The following is a 17,120-nucleotide window of genomic DNA, read 5'->3' as shown; positions in this document are numbered from 1 at the left end:
GGTGAGCAGTCTGAGGCCCAGTTATTGGGCCTACACCATCATTTCCTGCCTCCTGAAGATAAGTGATTTCAGAATTTGATTTAGTAGTGAGGCGAAGGAGGTAGAAAGCACTGTGACGAACGTTGACCTGTCAGTCTCCTTAACAAGCATTGAGATATATTTCTCCATGAAGGCCTCACGGTGAAAATTGGAGATTTTGGTTTGGCAACAGTCAAGTCACGCTGGAGTGGTTCTCAGCAGGTTGAACAGCCCACGGGCTCTGTGCTGTGGATGGTAAGGAAGCTGGCCCCACACAACTTCCTGAGCACCATGAAGTGGAGCAGGGTGCAAACTTGACATCATTTCTGCACATTTTGGGAGTCTGGTTGATCCCTGGTGTCAGCTTAAGGCAAAACCACTTATCTCCTAGGAAGGCAACAGAGGCCAGAGCCTGGGGGTTAAGTCTTTAGGGAAGAGCTACCCTGGGCTAAGGACTGGACTCCCTCCAACTAGTTGGAATAGCCTGGCTCCTGAATGTCTCTGGAGCCCATTACCCAGGGACTAACATACTTTGTCCTCATAGGCCCCAGAAGTAATCCGAATGCAGGATAACAACCCGTTCAGCTTTCAATCTGATGTCTACTCCTATGGCATTGTGCTGTACGAGCTGATGACAGGGGAGCTTCCCTACTCCCACATCAACAACCGAGATCAGGTGATCTGCACGGGGCCTGGCAGAGCAGCAAGGGACTAGTTAGTCCCAGTGTCTGTCGTTCACAAACTCCTTTGCTCAACTGTTTCCTTCTTTAGATCATCTTCATGGTGGGCCGGGGATATGTTTCCCCAGACCTTAGCAGGCTCTACAAAAACTGCCCCAAGGCAATGAAGAGGTTGGTGGCCGACTGTGTGAAGAAAGTAAAAGAAGAGAGGCCTCTCTTTCCCCAGGTTAGGTGGAGCTCAGGAGCTCAAATACGATTACAGTCTGAGGTGGGCCAGGGGTCTGTGGGGAGAGGACCTTCCTGTGTGCTTAGACGCCTGACTGAAAGGTATGGCTGGGGAGATAGCAAGTCCAACTAACGAGACCACATCCGGGGCCTTGTTTCAGATCCTGTCTTCCATCGAGCTGCTTCAGCACTCTCTGCCGAAAATCAACAGGAGCGCCTCTGAGCCCTCTCTGCATCGGGCGGCCCACACTGAGGACATCAATGCTTGCACGCTGACTACATCCCCGAGGCTACCAGTCTTCTAGCTGCTGATGTAGCTGTTCTTAGGCCACCAGGGGAAAAGAGTCAGCAGGCACCACTTTGTTTCCTTGGGGGTAGAATGCATGTTTTCAGAGAAGCTGCTGCTAAGGACCTAGACTACTCACAGGGCCTTAACTTCATGTTGCCTTCTTTTCTACCCTCCTGCCCTGGGAAAGGAAGCTGTCCACCATGCTAGCCTGCTCTGCTCCAGGAATACAAGTCAGCGGAGTATTTTAGAGCAAGAAAATGGCCTTGGAGAGAAGTCAAAGTGGCTTGCACTCTGGCTGCTGCAGGGACGTGCAATCGGGAACTTAGCTCGCTGAGCCTATCTGCTGCAGGGCACAGACAGTGGTGCAGTGCCAGTTTTGCACACGGAGTCTTGGCCACCTGGGGGACCCTGCTTTGGTACTACAGAACTTCACTTTATGGACACACCCTCTCTTACTGTGTCTAAGGTGTCCTGTGTGGATGGCTTTCCAAGCACGGTGCTCCACCTTCGGGCAGCCTCCCACACGCTGAATCTGTCTTCCAGAAGCTGCCCCTATGGGGTGGGCTGCAGCCCAGCCTATCTCTAGTCACATCCTTGTCTGTAAGAAAGCCAGGAATACAGGTTTTCTTAATGATTTTGGGTTTTAATTTTGTTTTTATTGCGCCTGACAAGATACAGTTATCTGATGGTTCCTCAATTATGTTATTTTAATAAAATAAATTAAATTTAGGTTTAATGGCTTGTGACTCCTTCAAAAGTAATGCTGAGCTCACAGGCAGTGTGGACACCCTATTTGTTTGGTTTCTTGTGTAAAACTCAAGGAGGGTCTGTGCTGTGTGAGCCTTTTCTGCAGTTATATGAACAGCTGAGTAAAAAGCAGACAGGTAATACCCTCCCCAACACACATACACACACACTATAAGGAGTGCATTTATAAAATATCTGAGATCTACAGAGCTTTTTACAAAAATAAATTTAGGTTTAGAACAAACTTGCTGTGACTTACAAAGTTATACGCACTACATTTACAATCCAGCTGTCTTGGCTGGCTTCACGTCCCCTCAGGTATGAATGACTGTGGGTCAAGACCACAAAAACAGCGTAGAGTAGGGCCTACTTTACAGGCGAGAACAGGCAGTTTGAATTGTGATGCCTCAGTGTCTTATGCTCTCTCTCACTATAAGGGGAGGATGGCGATGGAGTTTCCCTGGAGACCTTTATAGATAGGGTTTCTATCATTATAGGACCCACCCTTTAACTGTCAACTGCTTTGGGACTCTGGAGGGAACTAAATCAAGCCTGACCATCCTCAGAGCAGTAAGAATCTATGCTGTAGTGCAGCACCAACATGACCACGTGTTCTACAGAGGTGTATAAATTCCAAGGCTCACAACACACTACATTAGAGATTGGTCACTGCAGAGGAGCCCTCTACAGGGCTGGCGACGCCTTGGTAAGAAAAACAGATCTGCTGCTTTAATGAGCAGCTCCAAGTTTACTGTTGCTTAAGAAAGTCACAAAAGAAAGATGGCAGTTGGGTTTCATTTAAAAGCAATCAATTAAAACAGCTGGACCACATAGCTGGTCCCCGGTAAAGGGGCTGGAGGTACAACTAAGAGCCCAACTCTAAACGTAGTGATTCCATGGACTTGGTTATCTTATGTCCTTCCCTTCACCAGGGCTGTGAAAGTGGAGCATGAAGAGACCAAGGGGATTTGCTACCACACTTACATCCAGGTACATGCTACCTTGGGTCGGTGACAGAGGCTTTCGCACCCTGCCTTGGAAAGTTGTGACCACAGAGCCCGAAATCAGTGTCAGCACTGATTCTAGGGTTCTGATGATTCTACTCCAGAAAGGTGCATGAAGAGGTCTCCAAGCTCTGTCACGTCGACATCATCGGTGCTAGGGACATGCTGGGTTTCTCGGTTCTCGATAAAATCCCAAAGCCGCACTGAGTTAAAGAACTGCAAAAACAGCCAAAAAGCACGCCTGGGTCAGTGGAGATGGCAGCAGACTGAGTGCTAGCTTGCTTTGCTTTTGTTGACCCCACTGCTCTGCTGCCAAAGTGTTTGGGAGGGGCCTGGGCATAACCAGCTTACCCTCACAGTGCCTTCAGAACTCAGCTGCTTCCGAGGTTTCTCTGGCTCTGCCAGTCGCCCATCAGGGTAAGCATGGCGGTAAAGGCACTTGCTTCCAAAGGGACAGGTCCCCTTGCCTTGTTCAAAGTATTTACATGCCTTTTTCCTGAAAAGCACACACACACACAATAAATCAATCAGTCAAAGACCGATGAAAATAAGGAACAGCTACAGTCTTCCTGCGGCCCCACCTGTGACACTGGCGAAACCTGTGCTGGGAGAAGTGAAGCGACTTGTTGAAGTCACAGCTGGGATTCTGATTTCCAAGCTGGGCAAAGCTGCTGGGATGCACTGCGTGGAGGCTGCAGTGCTCAGTAGCAAGGACGGCCCTCCCCGCAATGCTAGCTGCTCCAGTGCCTCTGCACCAGGGCTGAGCGAGGCCTGGGTACTCCAGGTGCCCATGTTTGAAGCTGATTCACCAGCTCTGCCCAAGTCTCCAAAGCAAGTGAGTTAGTTTCCTTTCCTCCTGGTCAAAACTTCTGACAAAGCGAGAGGGCAGCCTGGTGAAGCAGGTCTTAGATGCCTGAAGCTGTGGGTGCCTTCTACTTTTAGAGCCTAGCTTAACTCTTCCTTGTACCTTTGACCCTTCTCCACTGTTCTGGGATTTTATATTTTTATATAAATAAATAAATAGTAGTAAACTCTCAGGTCTCTAAGGGCCCTTTCACTAGCCCCAGAACTGCCTCCTCATTGGGCATGGTGGCCTACACCTGTAATCCCAAACCTTAGGAAGCAGAAACAAGAAGGTCTCAATGAGTTTTGAGGCCAGTCTAGTCTACAGATAGTTCCAGCCCAAACAGGGCTATAAATAAGACGCTGTATCAAAAACAAACCTGCCGGGTGATGGTGGTGCACATCTTTAATCACTCAAGCAGCACTCGAGAGGCAGAGGCAGGTGGATCTCTATGAGTTTGATGCCAGCCTAGTTCCAGGACAGCCAGGGCTACACAGAGAAACCCTTTTTTCAAAAAGAAAAAAACAAAAACAAAAATGGCCCAGAGGTGGTGGCGCATGTCTTTAATCCCAGCACTCAAGAGGCAGAGGCAGGCGGATCTCTGAGTTCGAGGCCAGCCTGGTCTACAGAGTGAGTTCCAGGACAGCCAAAGCTGTTACACAGAGAAACCTTATCTCAGCCAAAACAAAGACAAAACACCACCAATAACAACAAAAACCACAAACAAAAAACCCCAAGCAAACAAAAAACAAACCAAACAAAATCAAAACCAACCAACCACAACAAAAAACCAGAAACCCTGCCTTCCCTAGGCCCCACTCTGCCTGCCTGCCAGTCATGTCTTCCTTGACGTCCTCCCATCCCCACTAGTCTCTAGCCCCTTCAAAGGACCACAGTGGAGCTGTGATGCCCACCCACAGGATAGGGTATTCAGGGCTCCACAAAGCTTTCTTCTTGCACCCAAGGGAGACCCAAGTGCCTTCTCTGTTCTGCCTTAGGTCACTAATGAAATCTGCCACCACACTGCCGTGTCACACTTTGATGATCTCACTCATCTCTCTGTTGCCTGGTGGCACTGGGCAGAAGCTCATGTTCTGGAGAATGCTCAAGAACATCCACCAAAGGGACGCACAGCCAGGCAAGGACAGCAGCATGGAGGCGACTTCTAACCAGCACAGCATCTTTCTAAGCCCAGCCAGCTCTGTCCTGCTGCATCTGCCCTCTTGTGGATGGATAATCATATGACAGGAGGGAAAAAATGGTAAAATGGGTAAATATTAAGCTACAGTAATTAGATAAACATAAAAACTTTCAAAACAACAGGAAAAAGACAAAAAAACAAAAATAAAAACAAAAAAAACTTAAGGAAAAAAGTGACTTTTGGCCAGGCATGATGGTATAAGCCTTTGATTTTAGTACGTGGGTGACAAAGGCAGGTGGGTCTACGAGTTCCAGGCCAGCCAGGGCTACACAGTGAGAGCCTCTCTCGATAAAAACAACAAAAAAGAACAAACAGAAAAGCGAGTTTTAAAGGGCAAATCTGATGTTGCCTTGTGGGTTTTGTAATATGTAAATACAACACACATTATTCATAATACAAATGACAAAGGACAGATACAAGGCAACAGGAATATTCTGTGAGAAATTCCTAGAAAAGTATTTCTTTTAAAAAGATGCCAGATGTGGTTGTGCATGCCTGTAATCCTAACACCAGGGCGGCTGAGGTCGGTGGTTGAGGCCAGGCTAGGCAACAGAGTGTGTTAAGTAGCATGACAAGCGCGTGGGGGTCAGTCCTCATCTTGCACCTTCCTGCTCATTACTGTCCTCTGCTAGAGTGTGAGCTGTGTGAGGCACTGTCAGTGTGAGCTGTGTGAGTGACATGTCCCCTGCAATGGACAAGGCCTGCGAGATGGCAGATCCTCAGCAGACACCTGGTAAATGCATGGAAAATGAGAGATGCCAAGTTCATCTAAGCACCAGGCATCAGTGCTCATCTTAGAACTCATCTGCTTCCTCAAGGCTGCGCTCTGCTCTGCAGCTCAGAGCCCACCCAGCAAAGTGCCTGACAGGAGCGAGAAGCTCTGAGATCCACCCACCAGGTCCACATTCTCGGGAAACCTGAAGCTGACAGAGGCTCCACCCCACCCAGCCAGGCGGGTGCCAGGACCCCTGTGAAATGAAGGCACTTACCCCATTCCCTGTTTGAAAGCTTCAATCAACTCATTCTTTTTATTCTGATCTTCTACCCAGTACACACTTGGAATTACAAACTCTGATATCACACGGCACTCCGGACAAGACCTGAAGAACAAACAAATCAGGTTTGTAAGGGGAAAATAGTATCACGAGTCCTTTGCACATTCCACTCTGAAACCCCTTGTTCAAATGCACGGCCAGAGACACCATCACCACCATCTAAGAGCAGCCTGTGCTGATGAAAAGGTTCAACTCAGTAAGAAAAAGAGATCTGAGCATTCATCCAGGACAGCCAATAATCACACAAACAATGCTCATTATCCTCAGTGACTATGGAAGGCAAGATGACAGTAAGATATACTTTACTCCTGGGACAGCTCAGATTAGAAATAAAGGCAAGTGTTGGAGAGGATGTAAAGAAACTGGAATCCTTATCTGCAGGTAAGAGTAGGAAATAGCTTCAGTTAGATGCCAAGCTACTGTGACACTCCTGGGGTCTAGACTTGTATGAGTGCCCACTAGCTGGTGAGTAGATTACAAGCTGTTTCTCAGTCAGAGCACTTGTCACCCATACAGCATGCTCATCAGGGGTGGCCCTGGGAACACTTGCTAAGGCAAAGGCCATGCGTAATGACGGGCAGAGTAAGGTATTTGTGGAGAAAAAACCTAGGTTGGGGGCTGACAGAAGACAACAGGAATGGGGGATGACGAGGTTTCTGAAACTAGACTGCATGTCAGCTGAGCAACTCTGGAAAGTACTAGACACTGCAGAACTGTATTCTTCTATCTCAGTGAAGCTGCCGCAGAGGCAGGTGCCCCGACAACGTGCACCAGGCAGTAGGAAGTGCACAGGAGTCATATTCCAAGGGAGCTTCAACCCTTTATCAAGGTAAAAAACCCCAAAGCATGAAAATGTTACAAGGCAACTAGCCTAAGGCAGATACAATGACTGTCCGGAGTCCATTCGGTCTGCAAGACAGAACCCAGCCAGCAACAACTTTTGGTTTTGCAATTTCCCCAACATGGAGAGATTGAAAAGGCTGTCATTTAAGACAGACGGGCCTGGAAGGATGACTTGTACAAGCTCACACAGCTGGGGCCTGAGCTCTAGAGGGCAGCAGTCCCCATGCCCGCAGAGAAACCCAGCTGCACTCACTTTATGATCGGGTTTTCAAACTGTTTAGCGCATCTCCATTGGCGGATGCAGGAAAGGCAGTAGGTGTGGCTGCAGCTGGAGAGAATGCCAAACCTCCTCTCAGAAGCAGACGCCTTCTCCAAGATCACCTCCATACAGATACTGCACACTTTGTCCTGGCTCGCCTGGAAGGCAAAAGCCTTTTCCATCTCGTGTTCAAATGTCGACATACACATCTGAGGACGACAGGGAGGGAAGCTTTAGGTTCTCTTTGGCCAAGATCCCAGGAGCTGCTCAGTCACATAGTCACAGTAGCTGTTAAAAACAGTACCCACAGTCCCTGAATTCAGGACACAAAGATCTGACCACAAAGTGGACCTCAAGCCACCTTGTCCTTGTCCTAGGTTCCCTAGTAGAATATGGTCACTACCAGTTTAGCAGCCATGGAGTTCTAGAACACTTAGGTCACTGTGGGAGTTGTAGGTCTCCTGGCTCTTCTGGATGTTGTGCCTATTCCATGCCACAACAATACAGGAAATGCCAAGTAACTGTGACTGAGCTAAATGAATTCAAGTGAACGAAGGCGGATGAGAAGACCCAGGCCCCTGCTCTCAGAGCTGAGTGCATATAACAGTGCCCTCTGCACGTGGATGAAGATCAGACCCAATCTGAGTTCCACAGCTTGCTACTCCACCGTCCCATGGAAGCTGGACTGCCCGGAATGCTGTCTGCTGACATGTGCATTAGCAGCCCTCCTGGGACACAGGCCTTCTCTGTCAGAGAGGCCATGACCACTTTATTCCGCATAATTACCAAGTCCTTAGGAGGGAACCTGGCCTCTAACACTGTAACCCTGAGCTTCTTCCCTTCTCTAATCCATCTTCATAACTCTGGAACGAGCAGAGCCTGATGTAAGGCATAGCCTCCAGACGCCAGGACATTCATAACCTTTCAACACTTGGCTCCCAAGAGTTCATGATCAAAGGGACTAGAGAGATGGCACAGCAGTTAAGAGCTCTTGATGATCTTCCAAAGGACTTCAATTTGGTCCTAGTACCCTCATCGGGCAGCTTAACACTGCCTGTAACTCCAGCTCAAGGATTCTACAACTCTCTCACCTCTACAGGTACGTACACGTGTACACACACACACACTTTAAAGAAATGTCCACAATAAAGGTTTTTCAAAGTTTTCAAAATATTGGCTAACTGGATCCCAACCACAGAGATATGTAAACCGAGGGATGTGTGAGAGATTGGGTGTACATGTGGTATAGAAGGCAGGCACAGGTATATGTGCTCCTGAGTTGGAGCTGTTTTCTTTACTTTGTATTTCTTTTACTCATTAGTTTTCTTAAAGAATGTACTCAATGTTCTGTGAGATGAACACATTCATGCTTTTTAAAAAATGATTTATTTCTTTTTAATTTTTATTTTATGTGCATTTGTGTTTTGCTTGAATGTATATGTGTGTAAGAGTGTCGGATCCCCTGTAACTGGAGTTACAGTTGTGAGCTGCCACGTGGGTGCTAGGAATTGAACCCCGGGTCCTCTGGAAGAGCAGCTAGTGCTCTTTACCACTAAGCCATCTCGCCAGTCCCTGATTTATTTTTATTTTATGTGCACTGGTGTTTTGCCTGCATGGGTGTCTGTGTGAGGGTCTTGGATCCCTTGGAACTGGAGTTACAGACAGTTATGAGCTACCATGTGGGTGCTGAGAATTGAACCCAGGTCCTTTGGAAGAGCAACCAGTACTCTTAATACTGAGCCAGCTTTCCAGCACTACTTTGCATTTCTTAAAGCTTAATTATTTCCTTTTCACTATAATTCGTGTGTACATGTGTGTGCGTGTGTTGTGTGTATACACGCATGAGGTTCTTATGGAAGTGAGAAGGGGATGTCAGACCCCAAAGTGGGTGCTAGGAAGTGAATGTTGGTCCTCTGCAAGAGCAGCAAGTGCTCTTAATTGGTGAGCCATTTTTCCAGTCCTAAACTTTGCATTTCTAATACTTCTTATTCTTCTGTGTTCTAATTAATCAAAAACTGATCAACTGGCAACAGGAAAAGAGCTTGAAAACCGAGTACAGTAAGTCAGTACACAACACAGGCAGTCCTGGCACAAAGACGGCTGTGAGACTCCGGCCTGTGGTACACTCAGGGTTCTTAAAACGAGTTCATGCAAGGCTTTCAAGTTACCTTCTCATGAGCTTTCCTTTGTTCTGGGTCAAAGGGGTGCAGGACTTGAAGCCTGCAGATCTCACACATGTCCCCATGCAGGTAGACACAGGCATCTCCAAACCGGCACTCCCCAGCAGCAGCATAGGGGCACAACTGCGGCTCACTGCTGTAGGAGCTGCTGGCCTCCAAGTCATCTAGGCCACTCCTGATGGCATCTAGGTAGGAGTGGGGCTTCATCTCTGGGCTGGTCTGAGGGTCACTGCAGCCACCTGGATTAGTCACTGTGCTCGGGAGAGTCTTCTCTTCAGCCAGGCCAGTGAGATCTCAACACAAAATGCACACATACACACACACATGAGAACGGGCTCACCTTCACGTCAGCTACTAGGCCCAATTAGGAACAGCTAGGGAAAAGCAGGCCCAAGAACAAGAGTGCAGAGCCTGCGGGATGGCCAGGTGGTCAAGGGCTTGCCATGCAGAACAGAAGAGAATGGGGTCTTTTTTATATAGAACACAAAGGTGTCAACATAGACTATTTAATGCTAAACCACCCCAACACATGAAACCCCGAGAGGAACAACCCCAAGAGCTAGGAAACCTTCCTGAGGCCCAGCAGCACAAAAGCCACTTGACTTCCTTCTCAAACCTGGTCTCAGCCTAGACCCCTTCCTTGCCCTGTATCTGAAGAGGCTCCTGAAATCCCTAAAGCAGTCACTACCAGGGCATGGCACCAAACAAGAAGAGAGTCACACGCCCCTCCATTAAAATACCCAGCTTCAGCCTGGCGGTGGTAGCACACATCTTTAATCCCACCACTCGGGAGGCAGAGCCAGGCAGATCTCTGTGAGTTCGAGGCCAGCCTAGTCTACAGAGAGTGTTCCAGGACACCCAGAGCCACACAGAGACACTCTATCTCAAAAAAACAAAAACAAAAGACAAAATAAAAAAAAAAATCCCACCCAGCTTCAAAATGAATAGCCTGCAGCTTCTCATCAGTGGTGATGAGGCAACTTCATGGTGACAAAAGACCACTCTGACACCCAGCTGTGGAAATGCACCCCCGAACCTCTGCAGCCTGTTTTCAACTCAACACTTGACACCCCGGGAGCTTCCTAGGGAGGTCTGAAAGCGGCACGAAGGCCCACATGCCGCTTCCCCGCTTCCCGCCTCCCCCAGGTATGAAGGCTGCAGTCACTCACTGCGGTCCCTGAGCACCAGTGTCTTCTTCTCCCGCTTCCCCGCCTCCCCCAGGTATGGAAGGCTGCAGTCACTCACTGCGGTCCCTGAGCACCAGTGTCTTCTTCTCCCGCTTCCCTGGTTCATGCAAATGTGTCCTCATAACAGATGTGGCGATGTCAGGAGAAGGGTGAGGACTGGGCAAGCTTGGGGAGGGCAAAGAGTGGGGTGCAGGGCCCACAGCTCCACCTGCTGCAGCTGGGGGCTTTGTATGATCATATCTGAACAAAACATGACAATGTATCATGGTCATGCAGGCCCAGCACTGCCCCCCCCCCCCCACTACCCACACTCCTAGCCACCAACAGCTGGACTCATCCAGGTGGGGAAGGGTCTGTCTCTGTACTCTCAAACAGAAAAGGCTATTGGGGCCATGGAACCTGCTACCTATCCCCACACCTAAGTGTCCCAGTAGGACTGACAGGAACCCATCCACTGCCCAGGACACCAAGAGAGAGCCCTTGACATCTGTGCCACCAGGAGGCCCTTTGGGAAGGACTCTCCAGGACGCACAGATGGGTGGGTGGATGGGTTGGGAAAGAGCAGGTGGCTGACTCAAACTCTAGAGCTCTGCCAGACATCGAGGACTAGATAGGCTCTGTTCTCCAAAGTGTGGAGCACCTCACACTGTTGTCCAGCCTGGTGCAACAGGGTTGTGTGTGCACAAATGCCATGAGCCTCCATGCCAGAAGTCACTCAAGCTTGAACTGGAAATGGCTTTAAAATAAATGGCATACCACCTCATGACATAAAAAAACCATGATGAGAGGATGGGCTGGTGGCAATTGGAAAGTCTAGGGTGTGTTTATACGGGATTTAAAAGCAAGACACAAATTATTAATATTCTAAGTACAATTTTAAATTTAAAATTTCCCCTCATCAATACCCATGCTCAGGCAGGCATATGGCATACACCTGTGTTCCTACCACCGGGGGTGGAGGCAAGAGATCCGAAGTTCAAAGCCAGCCCTGGCTACATAGCAAGTCTGAAGTCAGCCTGGGTGGCATAAAGCTGTCAATAATACCAAACACAACCCCCACTCTCCACACACAGCTTCACTCCAGTAGCCACAGCTGTGGCAGCCTTGCCTGCAGCGTGCACCATAGGCACAGTAGCCCTTCTGGTAGTATTTGCAGATGTTGGATGGCTTGCTGTTCGCCAAGTCATGTGAGAATAGGCACTGGCTGCCTTCGCGACACACACCATGCATAAAATACCTGAGGAGACAAGCAAAGAAGAGCTGAGTCCCGCCTGGGAAAGCAGCACTCTCCAGCACTAACACGCCAGCCCCGCCCATACTGCCCTCACTTTCCTTGATTCTAAACAAAGTGATTTTACATGAATCACAATGACCCAAGACTAGCTTTTTTTTTTTTTTTGGTTTTTCGAGACAGGGTTTCTCTGTGTAGCTTTGCGCCTCTCCTGGAACTCACTTGTTAGCCCAGGCTGGCCTCGAACTCACAGAGATCCGCCTGGCTCTGCCTCCCGAGTGCTGGGATTAAAGGCGTGCGCCACCACTGCCCGGCTAAGACTAGCTTTTTAGAAGAAAAATGACCTCAAAAAGTTTCTATATGGGGGATGGAGAGATGATTCAGCGGTTACGAGTACTTTCTGCTTTTGCAGAGGACCCAGCCTCTGTTCCCAGCACCCATCTCAGCTAACAACCATGTGAAACTCCAGTCTCAGGGGGATCTGATGCCCTCCTTCGGTCTCTCTGGTCACTGCATGCATGTGGTACACACACATACATGCAAGTAAACATTCATACACAGAAAATATTTTTCAAAACCCTTCTATGTGGATAAGCTCTTGATTTATGTTAAGTATGTAAGATATGAGTTTCATAACTGGGAAAACCCACATGACTGACTGGTGTGAGAAAGTCTTCGGCTCAGGCCAAGTCACAAAGCCTTCTTCCCTATCCTGCTGTTTCACCTGTAAGTGATGACACCAGCTACTACTTCACGAGGTTGCTGCAATGAGCCCCAAGAGAGTGGCATCCAAAGACACAAGTGATGCTGGGCACGGTGGCACAGTCTGAAATCCTATCACTCTCAGGAGGCTGGGGATTTAGCTCTGTTGGTAAGGTACTTGCCTAGCATGTGCTAAGCCATGAGTTCCATTCCCTGCACAGAATAAACCAGATGTCGTGGTACATGCCTATAGTCCCAGCACTCAGAAGAGCCAGGAGGATTAGAAATTCAATGTCATCCTTAGCAACATAACAAATCTGAAGCCAGCTTACACAGGAGATCTTGACTTAAAAGAAAATAGACCTGGTCAGCTGGGTGGTGGTGGTGGCAGCGGCAGTGGTGGCACATGCCTTTAATCCCAGCATTCGGGAGGCAGACAGGCGGATCTCTGAGTTCAAGGCCAGCCTGATCAACTCTGTCTCAAAAAACTAAAAAGGTGTGTGAGTGGTTCTTAACCTGCAGGTCTCAACCCCTTTGGGGGTCACATTATCAGATATCCTATATATCAGACACTTACATTACGATTCATAACAGTAGCAAAATTACAGTTATGAAGTAGCAACAAAATAATTTAATGGTTGGGGGTCACCACAACATGAGGAACTGTATTAAAGGGTCGCAGCAGTAGGAGGGTTGAGAACCACTGGTCTAGAGAGATGGTTCAATGGTTAAGAGCTCTTCCAGAGGACTTGGGTCTGATTCCCACCCAACACCCATATGGCAGCTAACCACCTGTAATTCCAGTTCTAGGGAGACCTGACACTCTCTTCTGGCTTCCTCAGGTACTGCATGCATATGGTGCATAGTTATACATGTAGGCAAATCATATAATATACACATATAAATAAAAGTAAAAAGAGAAGGGGAACCAGAGTGTGCACTGGGTACAAGGGATAGCTCTGGGATGGTGGACATACATATTCAAAATGAACTGGTGACAAAACCTAAAAAAACAAAAAAACAAAAAAAAAACCCCAACCTTTGACATTTCTAACAAGTTTTTATAAGTTACACCTCAATAAACATTTCAAGACAGACAGAGACAGGGGGTGGGGGGGTGGCTAGACAATCAGGCAGAACACGGGATGGTTAGTAACCAGGTGCAGCATTCACATCTGGTCACCATCTGGCTTCAAAAGATGATAAAAGATGTAAAGATGTTTGAGGCAATGCACTGAAGTCTTGAGTATGGACTAGGCCACAGTCCATACTAGCCGGTAAAATGAACATTTACTGGGGCTGGTGAAACAACCCAGCTGGCAGTGTGTTCACCAGCTGGCATGAGGAGCATCACTGCAAGCGACAGTACTTGCTGCCTGTAATGTCAGCACTCTGGAGGTGGAGCAGTTCGAGGTCACCCTTGGCTACATGGGGGGTCCATGATGACCCATCCCTTAAGCCCCAAATAAAGAATACATAAAAACACAATAAATTGAATACAGCTGAAAAGAACAGATTATTGCTGTGAAATAATCCTTTGGTAAACTTACTGTGTGAATATATGTCACTATGATTGGTTTAATAAACAAACTGACTGGCCAACAGCTGAAAGGCTAAGCGAGGAAAGCCAAACGGAGAATGATGGGATGAGGAAGGGCAGAGTCAGAGGAGTTGACAGCCAGATGGAAAATGAGTCAGATACACAAAATGGGATAGAGGTAAAAGCCAAGAGCCTCAGGGCAGCACACAGATTAACAGAAATAGGAAAACTTGTAAGAGCTAGTTAGTAACAAGCCTGAGCTATTGGCCAAGCATTTATAATTTATATTAAGTCTCTGAGTAAGTTATCTGGGAGCAGGTGGTCGGAACAGGAAAACTCCACCTACAGATTATAAAACATCATATAGCCAGACATGGTGGCTCACATCTTTAAACCCAGTACTCAGAAAGCAGAGGCAAGCTGATCTGAGTTCAAGGCTAGCCTGGTCTACAAAGAGAGTTCCAGAACAGCAAGAGCTGTTACAGAGAAACCCTGTCTTGAAAAATCAAAAGCAAACAGCAACAAACAACAAAACCCCCAAGACAAAGAAAGACAGAAAGAAAGAAAATAATAATAATAATCCATGCACAAAACCCACAAAAGTAGTATGTACATATAATGGAATATTATTCAGCCTTAAAAAGGAAAACATTTCCAACTCAAAACTACATGAATGAGCCGTAAGGACACTGTGCTAAGTGAAATAAGCCATCACAACAGATACATGTGAGGAGGTACTTTGAACAGTTAAATTCATCAAGGCAGAAAGCAGAGGGACTGCTGGCAGTTAAGCGGGGAGACTGGAGTTCAACATAGTATTTTTGTCTCACAGGCAGAACTCTGGAGATTACTTACATAACTGAAAATGTACCAAGGCCACAGAACTGTAACATGGGCGCCCTGGCAAAGCTTAAGCTATATTAGATTCACTTTATCACAATGTTTTTTAGGGTTTCTACTAAAATGAACACCATGATGTATGAGGAAGAAAGGGTTTATTCAGCTTTCAATTCTCAGGCGGCAGTCCACCACTGAGTTCCAATGAGTTCACTGAGGGCAGGAACTCAAGGCAGGAACACTGCTGACTGGCTTGCTCAGCTTACCTTCTTATACTGCCCAGGGGTGGCACTGACCACAGTGAGCTGAACTCACATCAATTACTAATCAAGAAAAAGCAGACCTACAGGCCAGTCTGATGGAGGCATTCTCAAGACCCCTCTTCCCATGTAACTCTAGTTTGTGTTAAGTTGACAAACAAAAAACCAACCAGGACATACAATATTCTTTAAAAATTCCATATACAGGACCTCATTTTGTCTAAAAATATTATGAACATAAACTATTGTGCTAAGACTGGTGATCCATAGAAGTATTGAACTGTCTAGAATAAGGGGACTCACAGAAGGGTTAAAAAAGAGGGTGGGCGGGTACCTGGGATAAGCTCAATATATAAATAAAGGGGTGGAAACTTTAAAAGCTGGTGATGCTACAATAGGGTGGTGGAATCCAGGCCATCATGGGGCACTTTCCTGACTTCAGCACCTGCACTTCCCCACATTTCTACATGAACACATTACATAACCACCTTTGTAGTAACAAAGTGCTGATGGTGCTTGTAAACTACTGGGTGCAGTGTACACTGTTCAGTTCAGTCTTATTCAGGCTCCCCAGAGTGCAACTCTTATGAAGGTCTGTAAAGGACAGGGACAAGTCACACTGATGTAACCTTCCAAGTGCAGGCTGAGTGCTGGGGAAGCAGCGACAGGAGACACAGATGGCCAGCGAAGGAGAGACTAGAAGTTCATGCTGCATGGAAGAAAACGGGCCAGAAAGAAAGGGCAGAGAGGTGAGGTGTGGGCAGGCCTGCTGGGAGCCTAGACGGGAACCATGCTACCAGTGCTCACCAGGTCACCTTAGTGTTAGCTGTAACTCTGCTGCTCAGGCCAGGCTTTCTGGAGATTCCAGAACACCCCCTACGGTGAGGCTGGCAGCCTGCAGGTATGAACACTGCTGGGAGGAGGGGCCTGAAGAAGGTAAAACATCCCTTCACAAAAGGCTCAGAGATGCTTTTCTATAACATAACAGCTTTACTGGAAAAGAATATTTAAAAATTTACTTAAGAACACAAGGGCCAGGCACTTGAGATGCTGAAGAGGAGGACTGCCACAGCTAAATGCCATACTGGCTACGTACACCACCTTGTAGAAAAAAAGGAAACACACACAGACACACAGACACACACACACGAAATTTCCCCACCAGCCGAAGTGGACCAGCAGATTTGATCCTGACCGAAAGCCAGCTGTGTTGCTACTGGCCTGCCTGGTTTACCTTGCACCCCTCCCTTTTGGTAAAGAACCTTTCGGAATTAACTTGTGGGTGGAGCCTCCTCACAATCCGCTAAACAAATAACAATCTGAGGAACACATGAGGGGAGGAAACATATAAAGGATGATTAGTGGCTATGAACCATCTTGGCTTCGAACTCATGAGAGGAACATACAACCCAGGAGGAAAATGGGAGAGAGTGGGGCGTTTACCCACCACCCCCACAGTTCCCCAGAGTTTTCTTGAGTGCCAGCAGCAGGAAATATTAGATAGAAGGATTTATTGCGGAGAATCTTGCGGAGATAAACAGAAAATAAAGGATAGCCTCGAGAGGGCCTGGAACCTTTTCCAATGGGCCCCGACTGTCTCTGCCCCAGGGTTTTTATAGAGACGCCAAGGGGTGGAGCAAAAGACCTCCTCCCCCAGCACAGCCAAGTGCAGACCATCCCAGACACCTGCACTCAGGCCCGTGGTCCTAATCATCCTCTCTATGCGGACCTGCTGGGTAAAGCCACGAGGAACCCGAGAATGGGCTCCCACAGGTCCCCCTTTCTTAATATATAAAAAATAACTATAATGGCTTACAGCAATCTCCAAGCTGTTACACCTCCCAATATGGGAGTAGAGGATGATATAGATGGCATTTCTCTTTTGAATTAGGTCCAAGGTGACTACAGCAGTCTTAGCTGCCTCAAGTCCTTTCTAAGCCAACAACTCTTAAGGCGACTACAAACTTAAAGAATCCCTTAGCTTCATCATTACCATTAACAGGTTAACATAAATATTG

The 17,120-nt window shown here is 47.6% G+C and overlaps 2 protein-coding genes across 6 annotated transcripts in view; one reads left to right on the top strand and one right to left on the bottom strand.

Annotated features, from left to right (window-relative positions):
- Positions 1 to 1,941, top strand: part of Raf1 (Raf-1 proto-oncogene, serine/threonine kinase) — a 57,160-nt gene extending 55,219 nt beyond the window's left edge. For all 4 annotated transcript variants that reach the window (XM_052721963.1, XM_052721965.1, XM_052721967.1 and 1 more), the window contains 4 exons: positions 155 to 273; positions 563 to 694; positions 790 to 924; positions 1,085 to 1,941. In XM_052721963.1, the coding sequence (XP_052577923.1) occupies positions 155 to 273; positions 563 to 694; positions 790 to 924; positions 1,085 to 1,228 (530 nt within the window). In that variant the 3' untranslated portion in view covers positions 1,229 to 1,941. The remainder of the gene's footprint in view (positions 1 to 154; positions 274 to 562; positions 695 to 789; positions 925 to 1,084) is intronic.
- Positions 1,942 to 2,129: 188 nt separating this feature from the next.
- The window catches only part of Mkrn2 (makorin ring finger protein 2), a 29,166-nt gene continuing 14,175 nt past the window's right edge, over positions 2,130 to 17,120 (bottom strand). The window contains exons 2-8 of one of the 2 annotated variants that reach the window (XM_052721968.1): positions 11,641 to 11,769; positions 10,591 to 10,772; positions 9,334 to 9,638; positions 7,160 to 7,374; positions 5,998 to 6,108; positions 3,315 to 3,459; positions 2,130 to 3,179 (exon numbers count right to left, since the gene is read on the bottom strand). In XM_052721968.1, the coding sequence (XP_052577928.1) occupies positions 3,042 to 3,179; positions 3,315 to 3,459; positions 5,998 to 6,108; positions 7,160 to 7,374; positions 9,334 to 9,638; positions 10,591 to 10,772; positions 11,641 to 11,769 (1,225 nt within the window). In that variant the 3' untranslated portion in view covers positions 2,130 to 3,041. Of the gene's footprint in view, positions 3,180 to 3,314; positions 3,460 to 5,997; positions 6,109 to 7,159; positions 7,375 to 9,333; positions 9,639 to 10,514; positions 10,773 to 11,640; positions 11,770 to 17,120 lie in introns of those variants that run through there. The other variant, XM_052721969.1, reaches the window with a different exon arrangement.

Source organism: Peromyscus californicus, unplaced genomic scaffold (genome assembly GCF_007827085.1).
Source record: "Peromyscus californicus insignis strain IS unplaced genomic scaffold, ASM782708v3 Scaffold_6__1_contigs__length_162567912, whole genome shotgun sequence".
In the NCBI taxonomy this organism is placed as follows: domain Eukaryota; kingdom Metazoa; phylum Chordata; class Mammalia; order Rodentia; family Cricetidae; genus Peromyscus; species Peromyscus californicus.
The sequence above is the reverse complement of the archived record's forward strand: the minus strand, read 5'-3'. Positions and strand labels throughout refer to the sequence as shown.